The sequence below is a fragment of the Kryptolebias marmoratus genome, linkage group LG7, assembly GCF_001649575.2.
Source record: "Kryptolebias marmoratus isolate JLee-2015 linkage group LG7, ASM164957v2, whole genome shotgun sequence".
NCBI classification, from domain to species: domain Eukaryota; kingdom Metazoa; phylum Chordata; class Actinopteri; order Cyprinodontiformes; family Rivulidae; genus Kryptolebias; species Kryptolebias marmoratus.
The window spans coordinates 16,835,718-16,855,367 of NC_051436.1; the positions used below are offsets into that span (position 1 = coordinate 16,835,718).

General features: G+C 38.2%; 1 protein-coding gene across 4 annotated transcripts in view; it reads right to left on the reverse strand.

The window, feature by feature from the left end:
- The window catches only part of camk2d1 (calcium/calmodulin-dependent protein kinase (CaM kinase) II delta 1), a 96,573-nt gene that overhangs the window by 42,555 nt on the left and 34,368 nt on the right, over positions 1–19,650 (reverse strand). For all 4 annotated transcript variants that reach the window (XM_017430331.3, XM_017430327.3, XM_017430330.3 and 1 more), the window contains exon 3: positions 3,174–3,233. In XM_017430331.3, the coding sequence (XP_017285820.1) occupies positions 3,174–3,233 (60 nt within the window). The remainder of the gene's footprint in view (positions 1–3,173; positions 3,234–19,650) is intronic.

The following is a 19,650-nucleotide window of genomic DNA, read 5'->3' on the forward strand; positions in this document are numbered from 1 at the left end:
GCCAAGATACTGCGCAGAACCCTCAAGCTCCCAGGCCTCTGGTAGAGGACCCGAGCTCAGAGGATGAAACAAAGACCACCCGCGGAGGGTTAGAAGGGAATTTTTTTTTATATATATATATATATATATATATATATATATATATATATATATATATATATATATATATATATACACACGTTTCTGTTAGATGGTTCTGATCGACATTCAGGAACAATATTTCTGCAATGACCTTAAAGAAACGAGGGCTTCCCCAGAGCGCCCTGCTGGGTAAATGTTACAGTAATGAGATGGGGGCTACCTGATTTCAGACGGAGGCTAAGTGTATTCCAGTTCTAGTTCTGGAGAGTCTCTCTGTTCAGCAGAAGGATAATAATCATACATTTGTTTGAATCTCAGTTCTGAGTTGGTTTAACAAGACCAAAAACAAAGTGGTGGAAACACTGAAGGAAGCAGGTCAGATAGTTTTAACATATGATACATGGACATTTATAGGGACAGCATCTCATATTGTTGTACTCAGCATTTTGACTCCTTTTGTTATCCAGTTCCCAGAATCTTGTTTGTTTTAAACTGCAGTGAAGAGCAAAACATTGTTTCTTAAGCCTGAAAAAAAATTTATGGTGAAGATTTGGCTTGAAACTTCATTAAAGATGCACCAAGATGCATCAATAACTGTATTATAGTTACTTTGCAGGCCTCTAAATCATAATTGAATCAAATTGTGAGGAACCTATAAATTCACACCTTTAGTGTATAGGGTTCATATCAATAACTAAATGCTGAGCTTCATTATTCTCTAAAGAACTTGAGTCATTTTTTTAATCAAAAATAAAAAATAAAATTAAAAAAATCTGATAAATTCTGTAACTGTTTACAACCAAATTATCTCCTCAAGGGTGCTAGTACATCAGTATTGAATCACCTTCATTACCATTTAGTTTTTCCATTGTTGCAATTTTCAACTAGCTACACATCCCATAGCTTTTGGAAACTGCCATGCAAAAATACATGAACTTGCAGCTTGTTGTGTGCTATGACTTAGTTAAGCACATCATTTGGCACAAGAAAAATCTTTATGCACCAAAAAATAAATAAAACAAATGAAAAAAAAATCAAAATAACTGAATGGTTGTCTGTCTTGTATCTCTCTATATGACCCTGTGATGGTCTAGTGACCTGTCCAGGGTGTAGTGCCCCTCTCACCAAATGACTGCTGGAGATCAGCCCCAGCTCCATGTGACTCTGAACAGGGATCAACCAGTTAAAGAAAATGAATGGATGGTTGTACAGAGGAATGTTTTCACTAAGCTTTACATTTATGAAGTCTATACATCAAAATGTAGGCATTTGTCCCTCACTGCTTATCGGACTTATTGTTTTCTCTCAAATACCTCCAGAGTGAAGTGTGTGCATGACCAAACTCCAATGAGCTTTTATTGTATTTGAGCTATAAAAAATCTAGATCTAGGGGCTAGATTGGCGACCTTGAGTCAAAAGTGACTTTCAAAGATTAAGATTCATCTGGAATACAGCACAGTGTTCTTTATTTAAACAAACAAATAAAAAAATTACAGCTAAGCTATAGAAAAAGTGATAAAAAAATATCCATGAAATGAATTTGGTGCTGCATGTGACTGCAAGCCGAGGTCATTCCTTATAGTTTTGTCCACATTTACAAGCAACTAGACCACATTTAAAACTGTAAAAAGGCCTCTATATTCAACTTTTGTGTTGGCTGTTAATCCCAAAATAGAGCAGTTTTCACTAGAATTGAAATTACACTGTCACGTTTAAGGAAATTGCTTGGTTCAGCTTTTATAACGGACACAGAATCCCACCCCTCTGCCAAATAATGCTCAATTAAAGCCCCCCTTCTGCATTTGTTGGTTAGTCAGCCTGAGATATATTGAGGAAGGACCAGCAGACCATCTCCAACTTGTCTGTTGTCACAACAGAGCAAGAGTTTTAATTTTTACTAAAAGACAAAAGCCAAGAAACAGAGGGTGCAACCAACAAATAAGTGTAGAGATGTCATTACAGACTGAGGTAGTAATTACAGCTTTTTGGCCTCTGTGACTGCAGAGGCAAAGATGGAGGTGTGCAAACATAGCTTTTTCTGATAGTGTAAGTATAGCAGGGAGTGGGAGGTGTGAGTAAAGGGATGTGTGAAGGATGTGACAGTCATTGTACAGACCCCAGTATTGATTCATTTAGCTTCTCTGAACATAATGTAATGGGTAATGTCATAACATTATTTGTCTTTACAGTTTGGAATCTCTGCATTCTTCAAGAACTGTCTTCATATCTCATTAGCACACTTGATAAAGAGCATGCATATAGTAATGCAAATGCATAACTGCTTCAAAAAGTATTCAGACTTTCCTTACTTTTTGAAATTTTCTATGAAATATGAAATTTTCATAAGCAATCAGATTATTTTCTTAGTATCAAGTTGAACCACGTTTGGCAGCAGTTCCAGCCTCAAGTCTTTTTGGGTTTATACACCAAGCTTTGTACACTTTAAGCCCACCTTATATGGTGCCCAGGGAGCAGATGAAGGGTTGAGGGCCTTGTTCAAGGAGCCCACAGTGGGGCTAATGAGGGTGGAGGCAGATGTGGGTGCTTCACCTTCCCAACCGAAATTTTTTGCCGTCCCAGGATTCAAACCTGTGACTTCCCAGTCACAGGCTCGGCTCTCTAACCTCTGTTCCACCACTCCCAGTTTTCAGGTCTCTCCAGTCATGTTTGATAGGGTCCAAATCAGAGCTCTGGCTGGTTCACTCTAGGACATTTATAGAATTCACCCAAGAAATTCCTGTGTATCTTCTGTTTGCTTTGAGTCACTGTCATGTCTTCAGACCAGTCTGAGGTCCTGAGTCCAATGGAACACAATTTTATTGTCTTTTGCTCGATTCACCTTTCACCTTTCCCTCAGCCCTGATTAGTCTTTCAGTCTATCTTTATAACAGTCAACATTGTTGTTTAATCTAATTTAATTTAATATTATCTAAATACATTCTGAAGCCACTGTATAGTAAATTTGCTTATAACACTAGGTTATAAAGGACTTTCTCATCGTGTGCAGTCAACTGTAAAATTACAGTGATTGTTTAAGTTTAAAGGATGTACACTAAGGAAGGACAGATGTAGAGAAGGGCAGTAATAGTTACCGATGTTGGGATGTTTCAGCAGGCGGCAGATTCTGGCCTCTCGCTCCAGCTTCTGGTGATCTATGGAGACAAAAAGAACATTTGTTAGCCAAGTCTTCCTGAAATTATTCAAGTCCCTCTACATTTACCAGAAATTAAGCACAGCAAACGTCTCTCCAGCTGGGAATAGATAAATGATAAAACTAACAGTTGTAAGTCATCAGTGGGAGCTGCAGCTGGGAGAGACTGCTAGTAAACAGCTGAAATCTGCACAGTGAGGATGCAGTGAAAGACAATTCTGCTCTCTACTGAGTCATTTTCACCACTCTGAAAAGGAAAGCCAAGTGTCCATCTGCACTTCTGAAAGCCAAAAGAATAAAAAGGAAAACAAGAAAAGTCCAAGGTTTTATTGGCAACTAAGGCAACAGTGAACCAGCTAGTTGATGTAAACAGATCTATCAAGTGCAGGAGTAAGAAACATGACTAAGTAAAAACTACATGCTAAAACAATATTTAATCATGAAGTATTCATTCTCAAATGTCATACTACATTTTTTTCTGAAAATGTTTACCAGAGGTCTAAGATCAATTTGACTTTTTAAGTACTTTTAAATTAGTTTGACAAAACACATTTATAACCCTTAGTCTCACAGCCCAGACAGAAGAGGTCCTAAATGCATGTGAAGTCCAGCCCACAATAATAGTTACAATGCAGAATATAAACTTAATTTTTAACAGCTGAAATCTATTGTTCCTCTCTAACAGTCTAATTTTAATTAATTGAAACGAGACCTAAACTGTCCTCCTTCCACTTGCACACAGCTCTGCTGCACTCACGCCTGACAGCAGGGGTCGTGTCATTCAGCCAGGGCTCAGATTTAAGTTTAAGCTGCCTGCTCTTTAAAGGAGTAACGGTGTCCATTACAGACTGCCATGTAGAGTGAAACAAAGACCTAAATTCTTGCCTTTTGTAGCATAAAATCTGTGGAATGGCATATCTCTGATTTTTAAAAACAATCGAGAGCTGAGCAGGGAAGTGGAAGGGTTAATGATGCGAGCAGTAGCGGGAAGTTTGACTGTACTTTTAGCAAAGGAAACCTCAAATACCACAGGCATGTGATCAGAAAACACTGTATCGCTGATCTTAAAGTTAGAAACAGGCAAACCAAAGGATAAAACCAGATCCAGTGTGTCTGCGCTCTTGTATGCGACCAAACAAACTGCACAAGATTAAGAGCCTGACTTTTAGAAGTCCTTAGCCGTTGGCTAATCAGAACAACACACATGAATATTAAAATCAGCAACAATGAGAACATAATCGTACGTGGGTGTCGTTTCAGTTAAAAAGTCAAAGAAATCAGTAATAAAGTCCTTGTTGTATTTGGGAGGTCGATAAACCACATCACTGTGTAACGGTGACCCAGTTCAAATAAACTCAGTTCAGTGCTGGTAAATGAAGACTATGATGATATGGTAAAAGTGACAACTGCCGGTGCCATTATTTAGAAATGGGGAAATAAAATAAATAAAACCACCACCAATCACCTTCAGTCTGGAGCTCCATGTAAGCTCTGGCCTCATGAGGAGAGGATGAGGAGAAAGTTGAGGGATCAGCCCACAACTACATTAAAGGAGCTTGTTATAGATCTGAAGGCAGCTGGGACCACAGTTACCAGGAGCGCCATTGAAAACACTACTCTGTGGATGCTGAAAGATTTCAGTCCATTACAAAGAATCCCCTGCTCAAGAAGGCTCATATACAGCAATCCAAAGAATCCATATCTAAAGCAATCCAGAGAAGACTTGGGAGAAACTGTTCGACTGATGAGACCAAAAATTGAGCCCTTTGTGTCAACTCTACTTGTGGAGTTTGGAGGTAGAGAGATGCTGAGTATGACCTGAAAAACACCATCCCACAGTCAAGCACAAAGGTAGAAATGATGTGCTTTGGGGGTGTTTTTCCTGCTATAAAAGCACAGAATGATTTCACCTCACTGATTGTCAATGGACAGAACCATGTAAAGAAAAATCATGAATGACAACAATCTTCCCTCACCTAGAACACTAAAGATGGGTTTTCAGCGTGACAATGAACAAAAACAAGGCAATGAACTTCTTCTCCAGCCAAAGCCAGTAACTTACTGAGCTGTGACTGTTGGAGACTAGTTGATGAACGGCATTTAAGAAGGAGTCGATGTCTCAAAATGTTTGAGCTTACTTCAAGGAAATTTAGAACCCCTGCAGAGGCTTGCAGCATTGTCGCTTGAATTTTGAACATGTTCAAAACATTCATGTGACAATTATGTTGTCAAAATAGTTGCAGGTCTCTCAAACCCATCTCAATTTAGTTTCTGTAATTGTAGAGTGCTAGAGCTGTATTTTGACACCTGACAGAAAACGTCTGAGTCTACAGCCCCAAATGTCCAGGTTTAACCATGTCAACAGTCCAAACCTGCCTCTTCATTTCAAAAGCGTACTCCAGTAGAATAAATCATGAATGTGGGGGTGCCTGACAGGGTAGGTACAAAGAGAGCAGTGGCAAACACAATATGAGCAGATGTTGGCAACACAATATTACACAGAGCATAGAATACAGTTTTACCGTCATGCACACAAAAACAAGCTGTAATTTTTAAGTTGGCCAAGCAGAATGTGGCCGCACAGCTCACTGGTTGCAAACACTCAAAATGGTCAGGGGAAAATAGGCAAATTTTTTGTTGCTGCCTCACTGAGTTCTGAGTTGCCAACTAGTCTCCAACAGTCACAGAACAGTGAGAGACCCTAATTACATTGAGTGCCCTAGCCAGTTTCCAGACGTCAGTCTGACAGAAAACCTGTAGAGGAAGCTAAAACTTCAAGTTGCCAAGCAGCAGCCAAGAAACTTAAAGAGTAGTGGGCCAAAAATACATCCTGGAGGTGTGAATTCAATCAAAAGGGCATCAAATAAGCATTGCTCCCTCTGTGTATTATGGTCTTTTATTAGTGTAATTTGTTCCTACATTTGACTTTGTTGCTCTGAACAAGTGAGGAGGGTCTAAAAGAGAGTATCTGAAATACACAGTACTTAAAATCCACTCCTGGAAATTGTCTTTTCAAAGAAGTGCAACCACATGTGGAGGAGTTTGCATCACACATTCACTCCACTCCAGTCCAGTCACGATGCTGGAAATGAGGTTTAATTTATGACAAAAGCCATATGTCCACTGTTTTAACCACAGTTCTAAATTATTGAACGGACTTCAGAAATATTTCTTAACACTCAGTTTCCATTTACTCAATATCTTTGGGAGAGCAGAGAAAATGTTTATTAAAAAAAATCCTCTTATTAGTTGGAATTTAGGTACTGACATGATGTAATAGCCTTGACTTTGGAGGGAAAAGAGCTGTATTTAACATTAATGTGATCAATTACACTGTTAAAAAGCAAAAGCCACAGGAAAAACCTCCCTACATTCACATTCCCTACATTGTGAGTTTTCTGCAAAGTTTATCTCTGACAAATATTAAATCCTACTTTAGTATAACGGGGAAAACAAAGGTTTGTTTTTGTCTAATTAGACTTGGCAGTTTTACTTCGAGTAAGAGCCACCAGAGAACCAGGAAAATGAAACTCCTCACCCACTTCTCAATGACATATTAGAGTGGGTGCAAGTGTTTTCCTCAGTGGTTCGACAGCATGTTGGCAAAGTGTTACCCATCACAGTTCTTGGTCTCCTGAGAAAGGCAGTGATAATGACAATCCTTGGTTTTATGGCTTCTTGATGCTCTGAAACCAGCTGTATGGCTCTGAAGTAAATAACATTGTTTACAATGAAAATAAACCAGGGAGAGAAAAAAACAAAACAAAATTATCTAGACTATCTAGACTTCACTGCTCATTAAGGTGTACCCGACACTTCTATAAAAATAAAAATTCATCTGACACTTTCAGAATCTCTAGAGAACATTTAAAAAAATAAATACATAAGCACTGTTACATTCTGGGAGTACAGAACAGCAGTCAATAGAAATGGATGCAGGAGACGGTTCATATTATTAAAAGAAAAAAAAAACGGAACAAGACATTTCTGCACTACTGATAAAAGTGTAACAGCAGGAAATTATGAAGCACTAAAACTACTGGCTGCTAAAGACATTTACAAGAAGTCACCAAGGTCATTTCCAATTCAAATGAAGAGGCTTTGTGGGGGTTGAATTAATGGAGGCCAAATGACAGCTGAATATTCAATTAACGGCTTTTCTTTATTCATCATGTGAAACAGAGGTGAGCTCAACACAGCTCCATTTAAGAACTTTGCTGAGAGTGTGTGCAGAACAAACACTACAGCCTTTTCATATCTTTTGGTACAACATTATTCAGTCACAAAAGAAAACCCAAAAGGGTTCAAACAGCTGTCAAATGGGGACTTGCTGGACAACATTTTTACCTGCTGCATGTACTCTAAGGGCACTGCTATTAATTGGCAGTATAAGATCTGAACAATGAACTCAGACTCTAATCTGGACCTGGCTACTCGCCCAACACATTCGTGTCCCAACTGCATCTAGCCTGCAACGATGGAGGCAGCCAGCAGAACAAGTTGAAGTTTGACCAACTGTGCATCAAAGTCTGGTGCGAGGCGTGGTGTGTCAGTAACTCAGTCCGGACTCAAACGTCAGAAATCACTCTACTGCAGTGGGATGTTTCACCTTAGCCTTTGCCCAAGAATATCTACACAGCCAACTTTGTGCACTAAGGCAAAGCTAAATGTACATAGCTGTACGTAACATGGTAAATTGTGGTTTCCATGGTGGAATAAGATTCAGCTTTGGTTATGCTTTTGAAGCGTGTACTTCCTGTACACTGTTCTGCTGCCACTCATGCAGAGTATCTGCATTATCTACTGTGACACAGTTTAAGAGAGGGACTGTAGGAAGGGTAGTGCATTTCAAAGCATAAACAAATTCCATGTTCACAGCTCATTTTGGTCCACTACCAATATACTACCTGCTCATATAGCCTGATAAAATTTCAGCACATTTAATTGATTAAAAATTACACCAACCACATAAATCTAAATATGTTGCTGTTTTTATCTCTGCAACAGAGCACTGACCAACAGAGGCTGAAGAGAAGAGCGGGCCAATTTGTAAAATTGGCATCCTAGAACATTCCCTTTTGTTTAAGCGCTAATCTACTCATTTGTTGTTTAAAATCACTTTGTTCCATAATCTGATAGAATGACCTTGTCTGTTGCATCTTCAAATGACAAAATTAATATTAAAGTATATTAGAAACATTTAAGAAACCATAAATTCAAATGCAGGAATAAGATGCCACAAACTTTCATCGAGAGACAACCTATTGCACTGACAAAATTCAAGTTTCAGTCTATTCAGATACATGTTTTTGCTGCTCAAATGAATGTCAAGTAAAAATTACATTAAACTGTAGGTCAAACACATTCACACCTCTAATTAGGTTGAAATTTTAGTTCAAGTTGACTGACATCAACTGTAACTCAGAATAATGAAGTAGTTATTCTTTAGGAAAATAGAGCTTTTAACCTCATTCAGACTTAAATGCAATTTTCTGCCTTCACCAATGAGATATTTAAGCTTGCAGACAGTATGTGTTCGTGCAGTATCCAGAAAATAGTTTTGCATTATTTATGTGTTCAGTTAAACGGCATCTTTAATCCTAGTCCATCAGGCAGAGTTCAAAGACCCACACCATGACACTAAGACTGAACATAGTTCAACACTTCCCTCCTACTGATAGTTGTTCTTAATTCATGAACCCAAGTCCTTGGTGTGATTCGATCTGAAGCTGGCCCATTTAGAAAACCCAGATGAGCCCCTGAACGCCGTCATCAGGCCGCAGGAAACCAGGGCAGCTGCTATTTTTCTATTCAGCCCGCTGATCAGATGAGCTGCCTCCATATTTGGTCAAAGCAGCACACCTGCTGCCTCGTCCTGCAGGTTCAGTCACTTAAAAAGATTCCTTTTTGAGCCCACCCACACATTCGCAATCATACCCTCAGCTCAGGTGTGGAAATACTAAATTTGTTTGGTATTAAATGTGGCAAAAACCCTCGTTTCAAACTAATGACCTTTGACAACAAGAACACAAAAGAAAAGGTCTGCCTTTCCTCATCATTTTACCTGCCATTATTAAATTATTAGTTGAGTAATGGAGTTTAATGCCAAGAGAATTGATCTGACAGGAAGGGGAAACATGGAACTCGTACACTAATCTTTTACTTCATTCCCTGAGGCCACGTCTCTCCTCATTTCCTAGCTCTCACCTTTAAATGTTCGCTCGTGTACACCGTAACAAATCTGCCAGCATGTAGAGAATAAAAAACAAGAATGGAGGAAAGTGAGAAAAGGATGCAGAGAAAAGCCAGGGTGAGAGAAATTTCTGGGCAGGGACTGTTAATCCTGTTTAACTTCTACAGAAGCTCAATTACTTCACAGCAACTGAAGCAGCAGGAAAAAGGTGTAAAAGGGACTCACACCTCTTTGCTTTGAAGCTTTCCACACTTGATAAATTTAGTTGTCAAAATGTGATAATTACTTATTACAATATATACGAAGACAAAATGCCATGTTTTGGATGAATATCCATTTAATAATCAAAAACATTGCTCTGAAGTTAAACAAAAGATTCTCTCTGGATTGGGCAGAAACTGAGGAGCAGTGTTTATGTTAAGAGGAATACGAGGAACTCAGGTTGCCGTTAATTCTATAGCCATCAGATGATCGTTTCCCCAATGCCTCATTTTTGTAACACCATCTCTACTAACAGAGACTGAGGAGACGAAAACAAATTCAGAAACATACTCTAAAAGAAACTTTTGTTGAAGTAGTAACTCTTGTGAAAACACCCAGATTTAAACATTTTTGATGTGATGAAAGAACTAACATCTCAGTTTTCCTATGTTTATACAACTGCTTTCACATGAATGTTTTCCTGAAATCACTGTTTGCTTTCCAGGAGTGATCAACTTTGAATGTTTTGTTTTTGAGATCATTGATAACAGTGGGTGAGAAGTTAAGTAATAATTACATTTTCACTTTTAAAGCAGTTTTTATCTTGGACAGGATGTGCTTGTAACTATGAAATATTGATTGTTTCAGATAAAGCTAAAACCATGGCCTTCTACGCCAGGACAAAGGATCATGCTGTTCTGGATGTCAACTAAAGAGACCATTGGCATATCAACCTTACAGCCTCAGTCAGCAGAGGCTAACAGACTAGACTTGGCTGCAAAAGAACCGTTTTATGTTCTGCAGGAGCAATGACTATCAACCTTCTCAAGCCTGACCTACATCGAACCAACAAACCTACATCATATTTACTGAGCTGAACTTTGAGCGCTGAGGCCCGGAGGTGCTCCCTTCCATCCAAGGATCAGAGCCAGCTACAAACTTTCAGTTGGTCTAAAGCCAAAGCTACTAGACTGGAAATTGACCAAAGCTTTTCTGATGAGCAGCTGGGTTAACAAAGGGGGTCTGCATCAAGGTTCCATCAAGGTTCCTCACCAACAGAGTTCTTTCCAGGATGTGCCAAGGATGACCTTCAACGCTCAGTAATGGACCATAACATGGGCCACATTAAACAATGGAAAGTTCTTAAAAGATCAGATTGTTCCATTTATTTGCTATATGACTGTGGCTTGTGTCTTTAGTAGCATCATTTTACAATTAATCTGGGGTTGATAACCACAATCAGTAGTTTGACAATAGTTCTTATGGTTTTCTTTAAAATGGTTAGCTTTCATCTTATCCAATTTTAATTGTGTAACTAGAGTAATTGCTTCATATATTGGTATTTGAACGATCACTTTTTTGCTATAAAGTTTCTAGAATTACTCATTTGGTAACTTGTTTGTATGTAAATAAACCCCATTTAAACCCAAGATTGTCCTTCAAGTTTCTAAAATATGAAGTTCGGGGAACTGAACTAGCTCCAGAATCCCAAGAGTGATGAGCATAAATCTAACTAAGGCTAACCTAACCTAACTTCCAATATTATTGTTTATGCTTATTATTTGTTTATTTAGTTACAAATGCAGTTAGCGTTTAGGGGTAGTCCTTTCTGAAGCCTGGTTTATACCGGCTGCTCCGTCTCATAAATGGCGTCTCAAAGTTATGCAAGAGAGTTTGTGTTCAGTCAGCATGTCAACAACATGCTAATTTTAGTAACTTCTCACTTTGAATGAGCAACACACTAAACAGGAAGAACAGCAAGGCATCCATGAATGAACAAAATGGATACAATAATTACAGATGTGCATGAACTTCAACAATTGCTTAAATTAGATGAAACTCTGCAGTTGCTTCGTATAGAGATTGTAACTCAAATATGGAAATTTGCCAATTAAATATCTTCATTTTAGCAAGCCTGCAACAGGCCGTTTACTTCACCACTTACTAACATTTGCCCCTTAGCATCAACTTCCTCAAATCCATCATCCATTATCCATAGCAGAGACTTTCGGAAATTTTAACTCTATTTGACTTGAAGTTGGGAAATGAGCTACTTGTTCAGATCAACTCCACAGTGATGGAGGCACAGAGGGTACTACAGTAAGATTGGAACAGGATTCATTTCTTCCCTGAGGGAACAGCACATCTATGTGACAATTGTTTTTATTACCATCTGGAACATCCATGAACACTATGGCTGTTCTAACACTGACAGCAGGAAGACAAACACTCCCTGCACATCAGCAACATTCACACACTGGCACAGGGAGTGGGACTCTCTAGGCACCTCACAGTTTGATTATAATTCAGAGGGCTGTTTTTTGATTTTAAAAACATTACTAAAGTGTTTCGGTTATCTTGAAGCTTAGATCATTTTAGGTTATTATATATAATCATGAAAATACAGAAATAAGTGTTTAACAACATATCAAAAACCCTATTAATCAGACTGCTGACCAATGATTAGCATAGATGCTAACTTTATCATAATATGGAAATTCTAATGTTAATATTGAACACCTCTTAGAAAAGCTATTTACAGATATAAGAGTTCAGCAAAGATGAAGATGTGAAAACAGCTTTATTGCAACATGTTTCTATATTACAGGAAGCTACTGTAATTACTAGGACAAACAGCGCCACAGCAACAACTGCAAACTCTCTTGAAGTAACAGCATAGATTACCACTAAAATTAAAAGATTTGACCTTGAAAGAATAAATAAATCAATTCAGAAGCTTCCATATTTGTAATGCAACGCAACACAGATTTTACCTCCCACCCCTGGTACAAACACACCACACATCCAGGGCTCCAGTGTCCACTCAGCAATGTCCCCTTTTCCCATAAGTGGAAAAACTGTGCTGATAACATAAGACTAACAGTGCTTTACAGAAAGTAGGATAACAGTGGTAATATTCTGCACGAAAAGCACGTTGACTTCAGAACTGAATAAATTTAGCTGGTGTTTTTGTACGGCATTAAAGGAAATATCCTTGCAGGGAACAAGAAAAAACTTTACTTTCTGGTATTTTGATGATAGTTTACGGATTTGGACTTCAATCTGTAATATGTTAACTCTTCACAATAGATTTAAATCCTTTATGAGCAAATTAAATTTCTGATGCCATTTTAAACAGTAACTGCCAAACACATTTATTTGTGTTCACTAAACTAAAACTTATATCAATTCCATTAAATTCAAACAGTAGCAACAGTCAAATCTGTTTTTAAATTAATACATTAGGTGTTTTATTCTAGTTTGTTTAATTCAACTCTCAGTGAAATGCCTAAGGTTATCATATTGTCAGAGTCTCAACCAACCCATGTTTAATTCAAAAAGTACTACAAACACTCAGGAGGAGAAATAGATACCAATACTCACAACAGATCCGTCTTTGTGTTGCATATCATGGAATACAGATCGTAAAGTAGCTCCTACCTTAGCAACACTAATGCAGTTTTAATAGTGCAGGAAAAGCATTCAGTTTTAGTGAGCAATCAATGCACATTTATGTATGATGAATCACAACCTTTAAAAAGTAAAAGTACTTCAATATGGTTAAGGACTGAAGTGGTTTCCTGCAGTCTGAAAGCACCAGCTGACCACTCTTTACAGCTGATTTATAGCTCTCATTTTCTCCAGTGTTTCAGTCTGGAGGTCTCTTTGGTCAGAGGAATTCATGGTGAACTAAATGACCACAAGATGCTGTAGCTGCAAAACAAGCCCTAACCATCAGACCAACACCTCCATGCTGAGTTTTGGTTTTCTTCAAACATGCTGCTGTGCATTATGAATAAACTCCTAGATCTCATCTGTCCAAAGGACATTGTTACGGAAGTCTTTTGGTTTATTTAGATGAAACCTTATTAAAGTTATGCTGCCATGTTTGTTTTAAGAAAAAGGTTTTTCCTGCAACCCCTCTAAAACAAGCCGTACTTGTTCAATCTTACCAAATGTGCTTTCATAACCTTTAATCTGCTAACTAAGGCCTGTGGAGTATCTTTGGGTTTCTTGTGATTTCGCAGAGCATTGCACAAACTGACCTCTGGGTGAATCTTCCAGGATGTCCACTCTTAAGATTGGCAGCCATCTTAAATATTTTTCCATTTATGAATAATCCCTTTGTATAATATGTCATGTGCAGCTGAGCATTTGAGGTCACACTTATCCCATTTAGTTGCAGATGTGAATTTTTTTTTAATTTTTATTTATTATGTTCTTAATAGAAATACTCATGCATGCATGTAAAACCCTAGAACTGAAAGAGAGCATGCTTCATTTTTACCTCAGGTTCAGCTGTGTCTCAGCCACAAAAACAAAATCTTACCATTAAAACTTGTTGGCTTTTTCTCCCTAATCCAGCAATAATCCAATTGTATTATGTGCAAACATCCTGAACATTACATTATGTCTGTACAACAACCAGGAATGATACTGATGTCAGCAGAGAATAATGAAATTATTGGATTGTTTTTCTTGGCAGAGAAGTCAAGGTAAAAAATTATTTGGGGGGGGAGGAAGAAGAAAGCTTTATTACCTTTTAAATCAAAGTGGCAAAGTTCTTAAGACAAATCCATCATCAGAGTCATGAATAAGATGTACTTAAGGGATGTAAACAAGGTTTTGCCCAACAATGAGCAAATTGTGTGGCTCCACAGAGGGGCTAAAATAAAAACATTCCCCCCAGGTCTATTCAGACAATCATCATTAGCTCTTTTCACTGGTGGAACAATGCTGGAAACACTCAGGTGTGGGTGTAATTCAAGGCACTGCAATAAGAACGGCTTGTCAAAATGCAATTAGCTGTAGCTTTCTAGGAATGTTTCTTTTGCTCTTGAGAGTTCAGGCCGAGTCAACAGAGTTCAAAAGAAAAGAAAGCACACCTTCCAGATGCAGAACAGGTCTGCTCAGAGGTGAGCTCACTGATTCAGGACAGTCTCCTGCATTTAACTAGAAACTGCTGTCTGCTTGAGAAAACTGTTTTGATGCCTGTAAGAAAAAGTAAAGCAGTTAGAACTAAAAACGGTCCATGTGTCTGAGGTGTGACACAGTGAAGTTTAGTCCAAGCTTGTCCATCATTTCACATTTCTACATAGCAACACAGCTAACACTTGAAACTTTGCATGGATCTCAGGGTTCATCTAAACGGTTATGAACCGTTTCTGCTCTCCGATCACATTGGTAAATGTTGCTGCAAACGGGAGTTCCGTTTCAGCGGGATCCATAAACACCAGGAGGGGCTATTAAAACAAGTTTAGCAATGCTGCTTCAAACTGTGTTTATCAATTCAGCTGAAACCAGCTCTGTGTGGTGCTGAATTAACATTGGCTTTTTGGTGCCAAAGCTTCAAGTGGTGGAAACAAAGAGCTGGTGCTAAGTGAACTCTGGCTCTGGTTTCCCACTGAAACCCTTCTATTGCTACAGAACATTGCCATCCCAATTGGTTCATGCATTGCCAACCAAACGAAGCCTAAAAAGGCAATCATTTTATCGATTATATTGAAGAACTGCAGAGTTTTCCCCATCTTACTCTTGAGCCATACAGCCAAGCGGTAATTCCTTGTTCAAACAGATCCACGTGGAGTTAATTTCACTATCTGTAACAACTCCAATCTTCCCAATGTCACAGTTCATTCAAACACCATTTTATACATTTTTATAAAGCTGTCAAATTTGAATTAAAAGCAGATTTCAGCAGAGACATACTATTCCTGTAGGAAGTGACCCCCAGCTGCACTGAATATTATTTCTCCAACTGAGGTCATTTAATGAGAGATACCATTACTCCATTACTTTTACACTTCAAAAGATCTGAACTAGCCCTTATAGAAAAGCAATTGGCAACATTGAAGCAGAACTGGTCTTGACAAAATTCAATTAAAAACCATTCATATTGGTAAATAGAATTCATTTAGAACACGAGTGCATTTAAAAAAAAAAAACTGTTTACAGCAATATGGTTTCTCTCACTCTCAGACTTGTGTGAATAAATTCAGATGTAGGAGGCTGAAAATAACCCAACCCTGATAACCCGAACACACACACGCAGAGCCGTGGGCAAGAGCAAAGAGCAGGTGTGACTAACATCCAGACTGCATGTGCTCAAACAAAACAGCAAGTCAAGTGAGAAATGGGAGCTAAAGAAATGCAGAGTACTCACATAAATAAATAAATGGATACAAATATTTTTAATATGCTGTATTTATATACAAATTAAGAGTAGGTGAGTGTTAATGACTTGATAATCTGGGTCCAAGTATGGGTCAGTTTCAAGGTATTCTCAGTTTTTAAATGTCACTTTCAAAACCAATACATTTTTACCCATCATTCCCCTCCAGTAGTTTTTAAAGACACTTAGCTGAGGTACTAGATACAGCAGTATTAGTGTTTTCATTTGTTAAAGTCATCTTGGTCTTTTCACAGGGAGATTCATTCACCAGTGGGAGGTGACATGACAAGTTGGTCCAAGACAATGCCGGAGGACCATTACTGTCAGGATGTGGACTGCCACAGCTAACAGCCAAACAACCAGTCTCATCTGTGACCGCCCACCATAAAAGATGGTGTTACAAATCTCTGTTGTAAACTAATAGAAAAACTATGTTGTTCTCAGCCAAGAAAAAATACTTTATGTTCACTAAAGAGTCATAAGGGGACGAACTCAATAAGGAGTTGGGGTGAGTCTTTGCTCATGCAAAGGAGTTTAGTTGTCTGGGAGTCTTGTTCAAGAAAGATAAAAAGGTAGAAGTGGGAGATCCAAAGGGTCTGGGGCTTTGTGAGAGAATTGCTCCAGTTTGTCACGGAGAAGGAGGAGCTGAGCTGATTTACTAGTCCATCTATGTTCAAAGTTTCACCTATGGTCATGAGAAGTTGCTCCTTAGCAAAGAAAAAAATAATAAATAAAAATGATAATAAAAAAAGAAACTGTAATTTGACTATTTCACAGACTCATACCAACAAGGCTGCTGTTTTGAAATGAGTTTTTTTTATGTTGTTTATGTCATGAAGTTGATGGAGTGTAAACAGGAAGAGGACAGGCCCAGATGTTGGAATTAGAGCGGGGGTGGGGTGGAGGCAGCAGCTGGGTTTCCCAGATGTTTTACTTTTTTGTAACATAACAGTTCCTTCTTTTTTTCCCCCCACTCTAAATTAAATTGTGACTTTTTTTTTTAAGACATTGAACAACATCATACTGACCTAAATTAAACTGAACCCAGACTAACCCTGTTTGTCAGAGTCTCTTAGCCAGACTTCCCTCCTCCTGCACATGTTCAGACCTGCAGCAGTCTCTGAGTGAGGAGTGATGCGACTGAAATGAGGTGTCAAACTGTTTTAACAGCTCCACAGTCTTTCACCTCCGGGTGGCTCAGAGCAGCTTCACAGTCGTGTTTCTGCAGAGGACCAACTTCACACAGCTGCTCAGCAGAGCGCTGAGAGGGAACCGTTTCCTGTGTCATGCTGGCAGAAGTCATCTTTGAAGCAAACATGCAACACTTTGTCATGAGCAGTTTTCTACAAAAATATACAAAAATATTTTAATATTTTTCCACAAACTCATTGTCAATGAGTATTGCAAAGTCACTACATCTTAACATGTTTCTTAAACCTTTGTTTTCATGTAGGCTACACCTCTTTAATTGCACTGTTATTAACCATCGTGCCCTCCTGGGCATTTGTACATCGGAGACAAGGGGCAGCCCTCGAGTCCAACTTACACTGAGAACAAGCTCAACTTTGAGTCAAGAACACTTACACCTCTCGTTTTGGTTCTACAAAGACGAGTCCCCTTGAAAGCGACCCCAGCACCTCCTAATCTCACACAAACGCAAACAGACACCACACTCCTCCTGAAGCAGAGGTTTGACGATCTGTCTGAGCCTCCCTTCCAACCCCCTGGGGTAAACTCCCCAGGGGAGGCTGAGACGTGCGATCCCTCGATCTGCAGAACACTCGTCCCAGTCTTCTGTGCAACACTGAAGAGACTTGTCAACCACAAGAGCCCCAATGTTCAGAGCATTCAGAACAATCTTGTCCACTCCTGGCACCCTGTGTCAGGAAACTTCTCAACTACCTCACAGCCTCTGCCATGGTCAGTGAGGGAGTGACAGACACACAGACATAGATACTTAACAAAGTACAAAAATGAAAATGTTTAAGCAATAACGCTTTTCTAAATTTTATGATAAGTACCTAAGTTTTTCTAAACAATTGTTAAATATACATCTATTTAAAGTCAGATTTGTTTTATTTTGTTAAATGAAAAACCTATACTGGCATAAAGTAAATCTGCCACCAGCTGCCCTATTTTCTAAAGATCAGCACCAGTCCTAGTAAAACCTCATACTGACTGACTTCTATCAGGCCTTCTAAGATTTAAGATCTTCAAAGTCTCCCAACCATCCAAAAGTTTTAAATAAAACTTGTTATAAATTAGGAGATGTTTGAATTTGCTTGACTTTGAACCCTAAAGGTCAAGTGTAGAAGATATTTCAATTCTTGTGCTCAGGTTTTATATTTTTACAATCCTTAAAAAAATAATAAAATAAATAATCTAGTACTAGTTTTAGGATTACAACCCACCAGCTTCTTCGTTTGTTCTAATTTCGTATTTTATCCTGCAATGCAGCAATGCAGTTGTGTCATTTCTCACCGAGGCCATTACTGAGTTGAATCACAATACAAGTGTCACTTAAAAAAAACAGTGAAGTTCATTGATTTAAGATCAGTCCCAAAAGAGCACGACTGCAGTAGGTTAATGATAGTATTTATCTTCAGGAAATTCACTCCCAGAAAGTGAACAAAACTAATCAAGATCAATGTTGTTGAATTAAAGCATTCTGGGTGGTGGGCAGTGGAAAACTGTGCATCATGTACTTCAGGTTACCAGTAAAGAAAGCATCCAGAGGGCAAACTTCATAAATTGCTCCAGAAAATTGATATTGCCATATACAATAGTAAGAAATGGGTTATATGGATTTTTGTAGTAAACTGCTGATTTCCCTTGTAATTGTGTCGTGACAGCATGTTTCATGATGTATCAGTTGTGTTATGATCAAGTTTAAAGACTGTAGTTTTATCTTAAAACAGGGCTGTTCATGAAAAAGGAAATTAAGCAGAAAGAATGAAGTGTAGAAAGGCAGCAAAAGAAACAGATTAGCTTTGAGGTTCTTTGTTTTCTAAGGATTATGCTTCACACAGTCAGAGGAAAATTTAATAGGGAGGAAAAAAAAAAAAAAACAAAAACAAAAAAAACCTCAAGCCAAACAGTATCCAGGAAAGCATCTGTAACCCAGGATACTGCTTTTGTACAAAAAGTACTTTTCCTCAATGCATATTCAGCCCAAAACTGAAGCAAATTCAAGTTTTCTAGAATGTGTTGTAGGTCTGAAATACAGGAATGCATGAATGAAAAAATGTTTTTACTTTTTGTCTTTGATGAAAGCAAAGTAAGTGTCAGAATCAATTTGGGGTTGTAATACGTCACTCACATCTAAATTACAAATGCACTTCACAAGTATGACAATAAATCAGCTGTGGGGTGTGATCCTTAGGGGAAGTGCAAAGCCATAACAAATGGGGCGTCATGTGAGGACTTGTTTCTATTCGGACTCATTTTTGTGATGGACCAGACTGCATGATCACAAAACAGAAAAATAAATTAAAAAATAAATAAATCTCTTCCAGAAACCGCATCAGTAAAAACAGATCTAACCATGAACTGTGGTAAAATTATGAAATTCAGTATTTTCACCAAATACCTGCTCATGATATTTATTTTCAAAGAGACTGAACAGTAATCTTATTTTTAAAGATACACAGGAGAAATAAATGAATGTATTGAGCTCCGTTGTGCATATTTGTGTTTGTTGGGTTTCTGGGTTCTTATTTGTTCTTTATTTTGGGGAAAGAAAAAAAACAAAAACTATACAATCTAGGGGCAAAATGTAAAAAATATATATATTTTTTTTCTGATATTGACTAAGGGCAAAAATAAAAAATATCCAGAGTTTTATTTAAATAT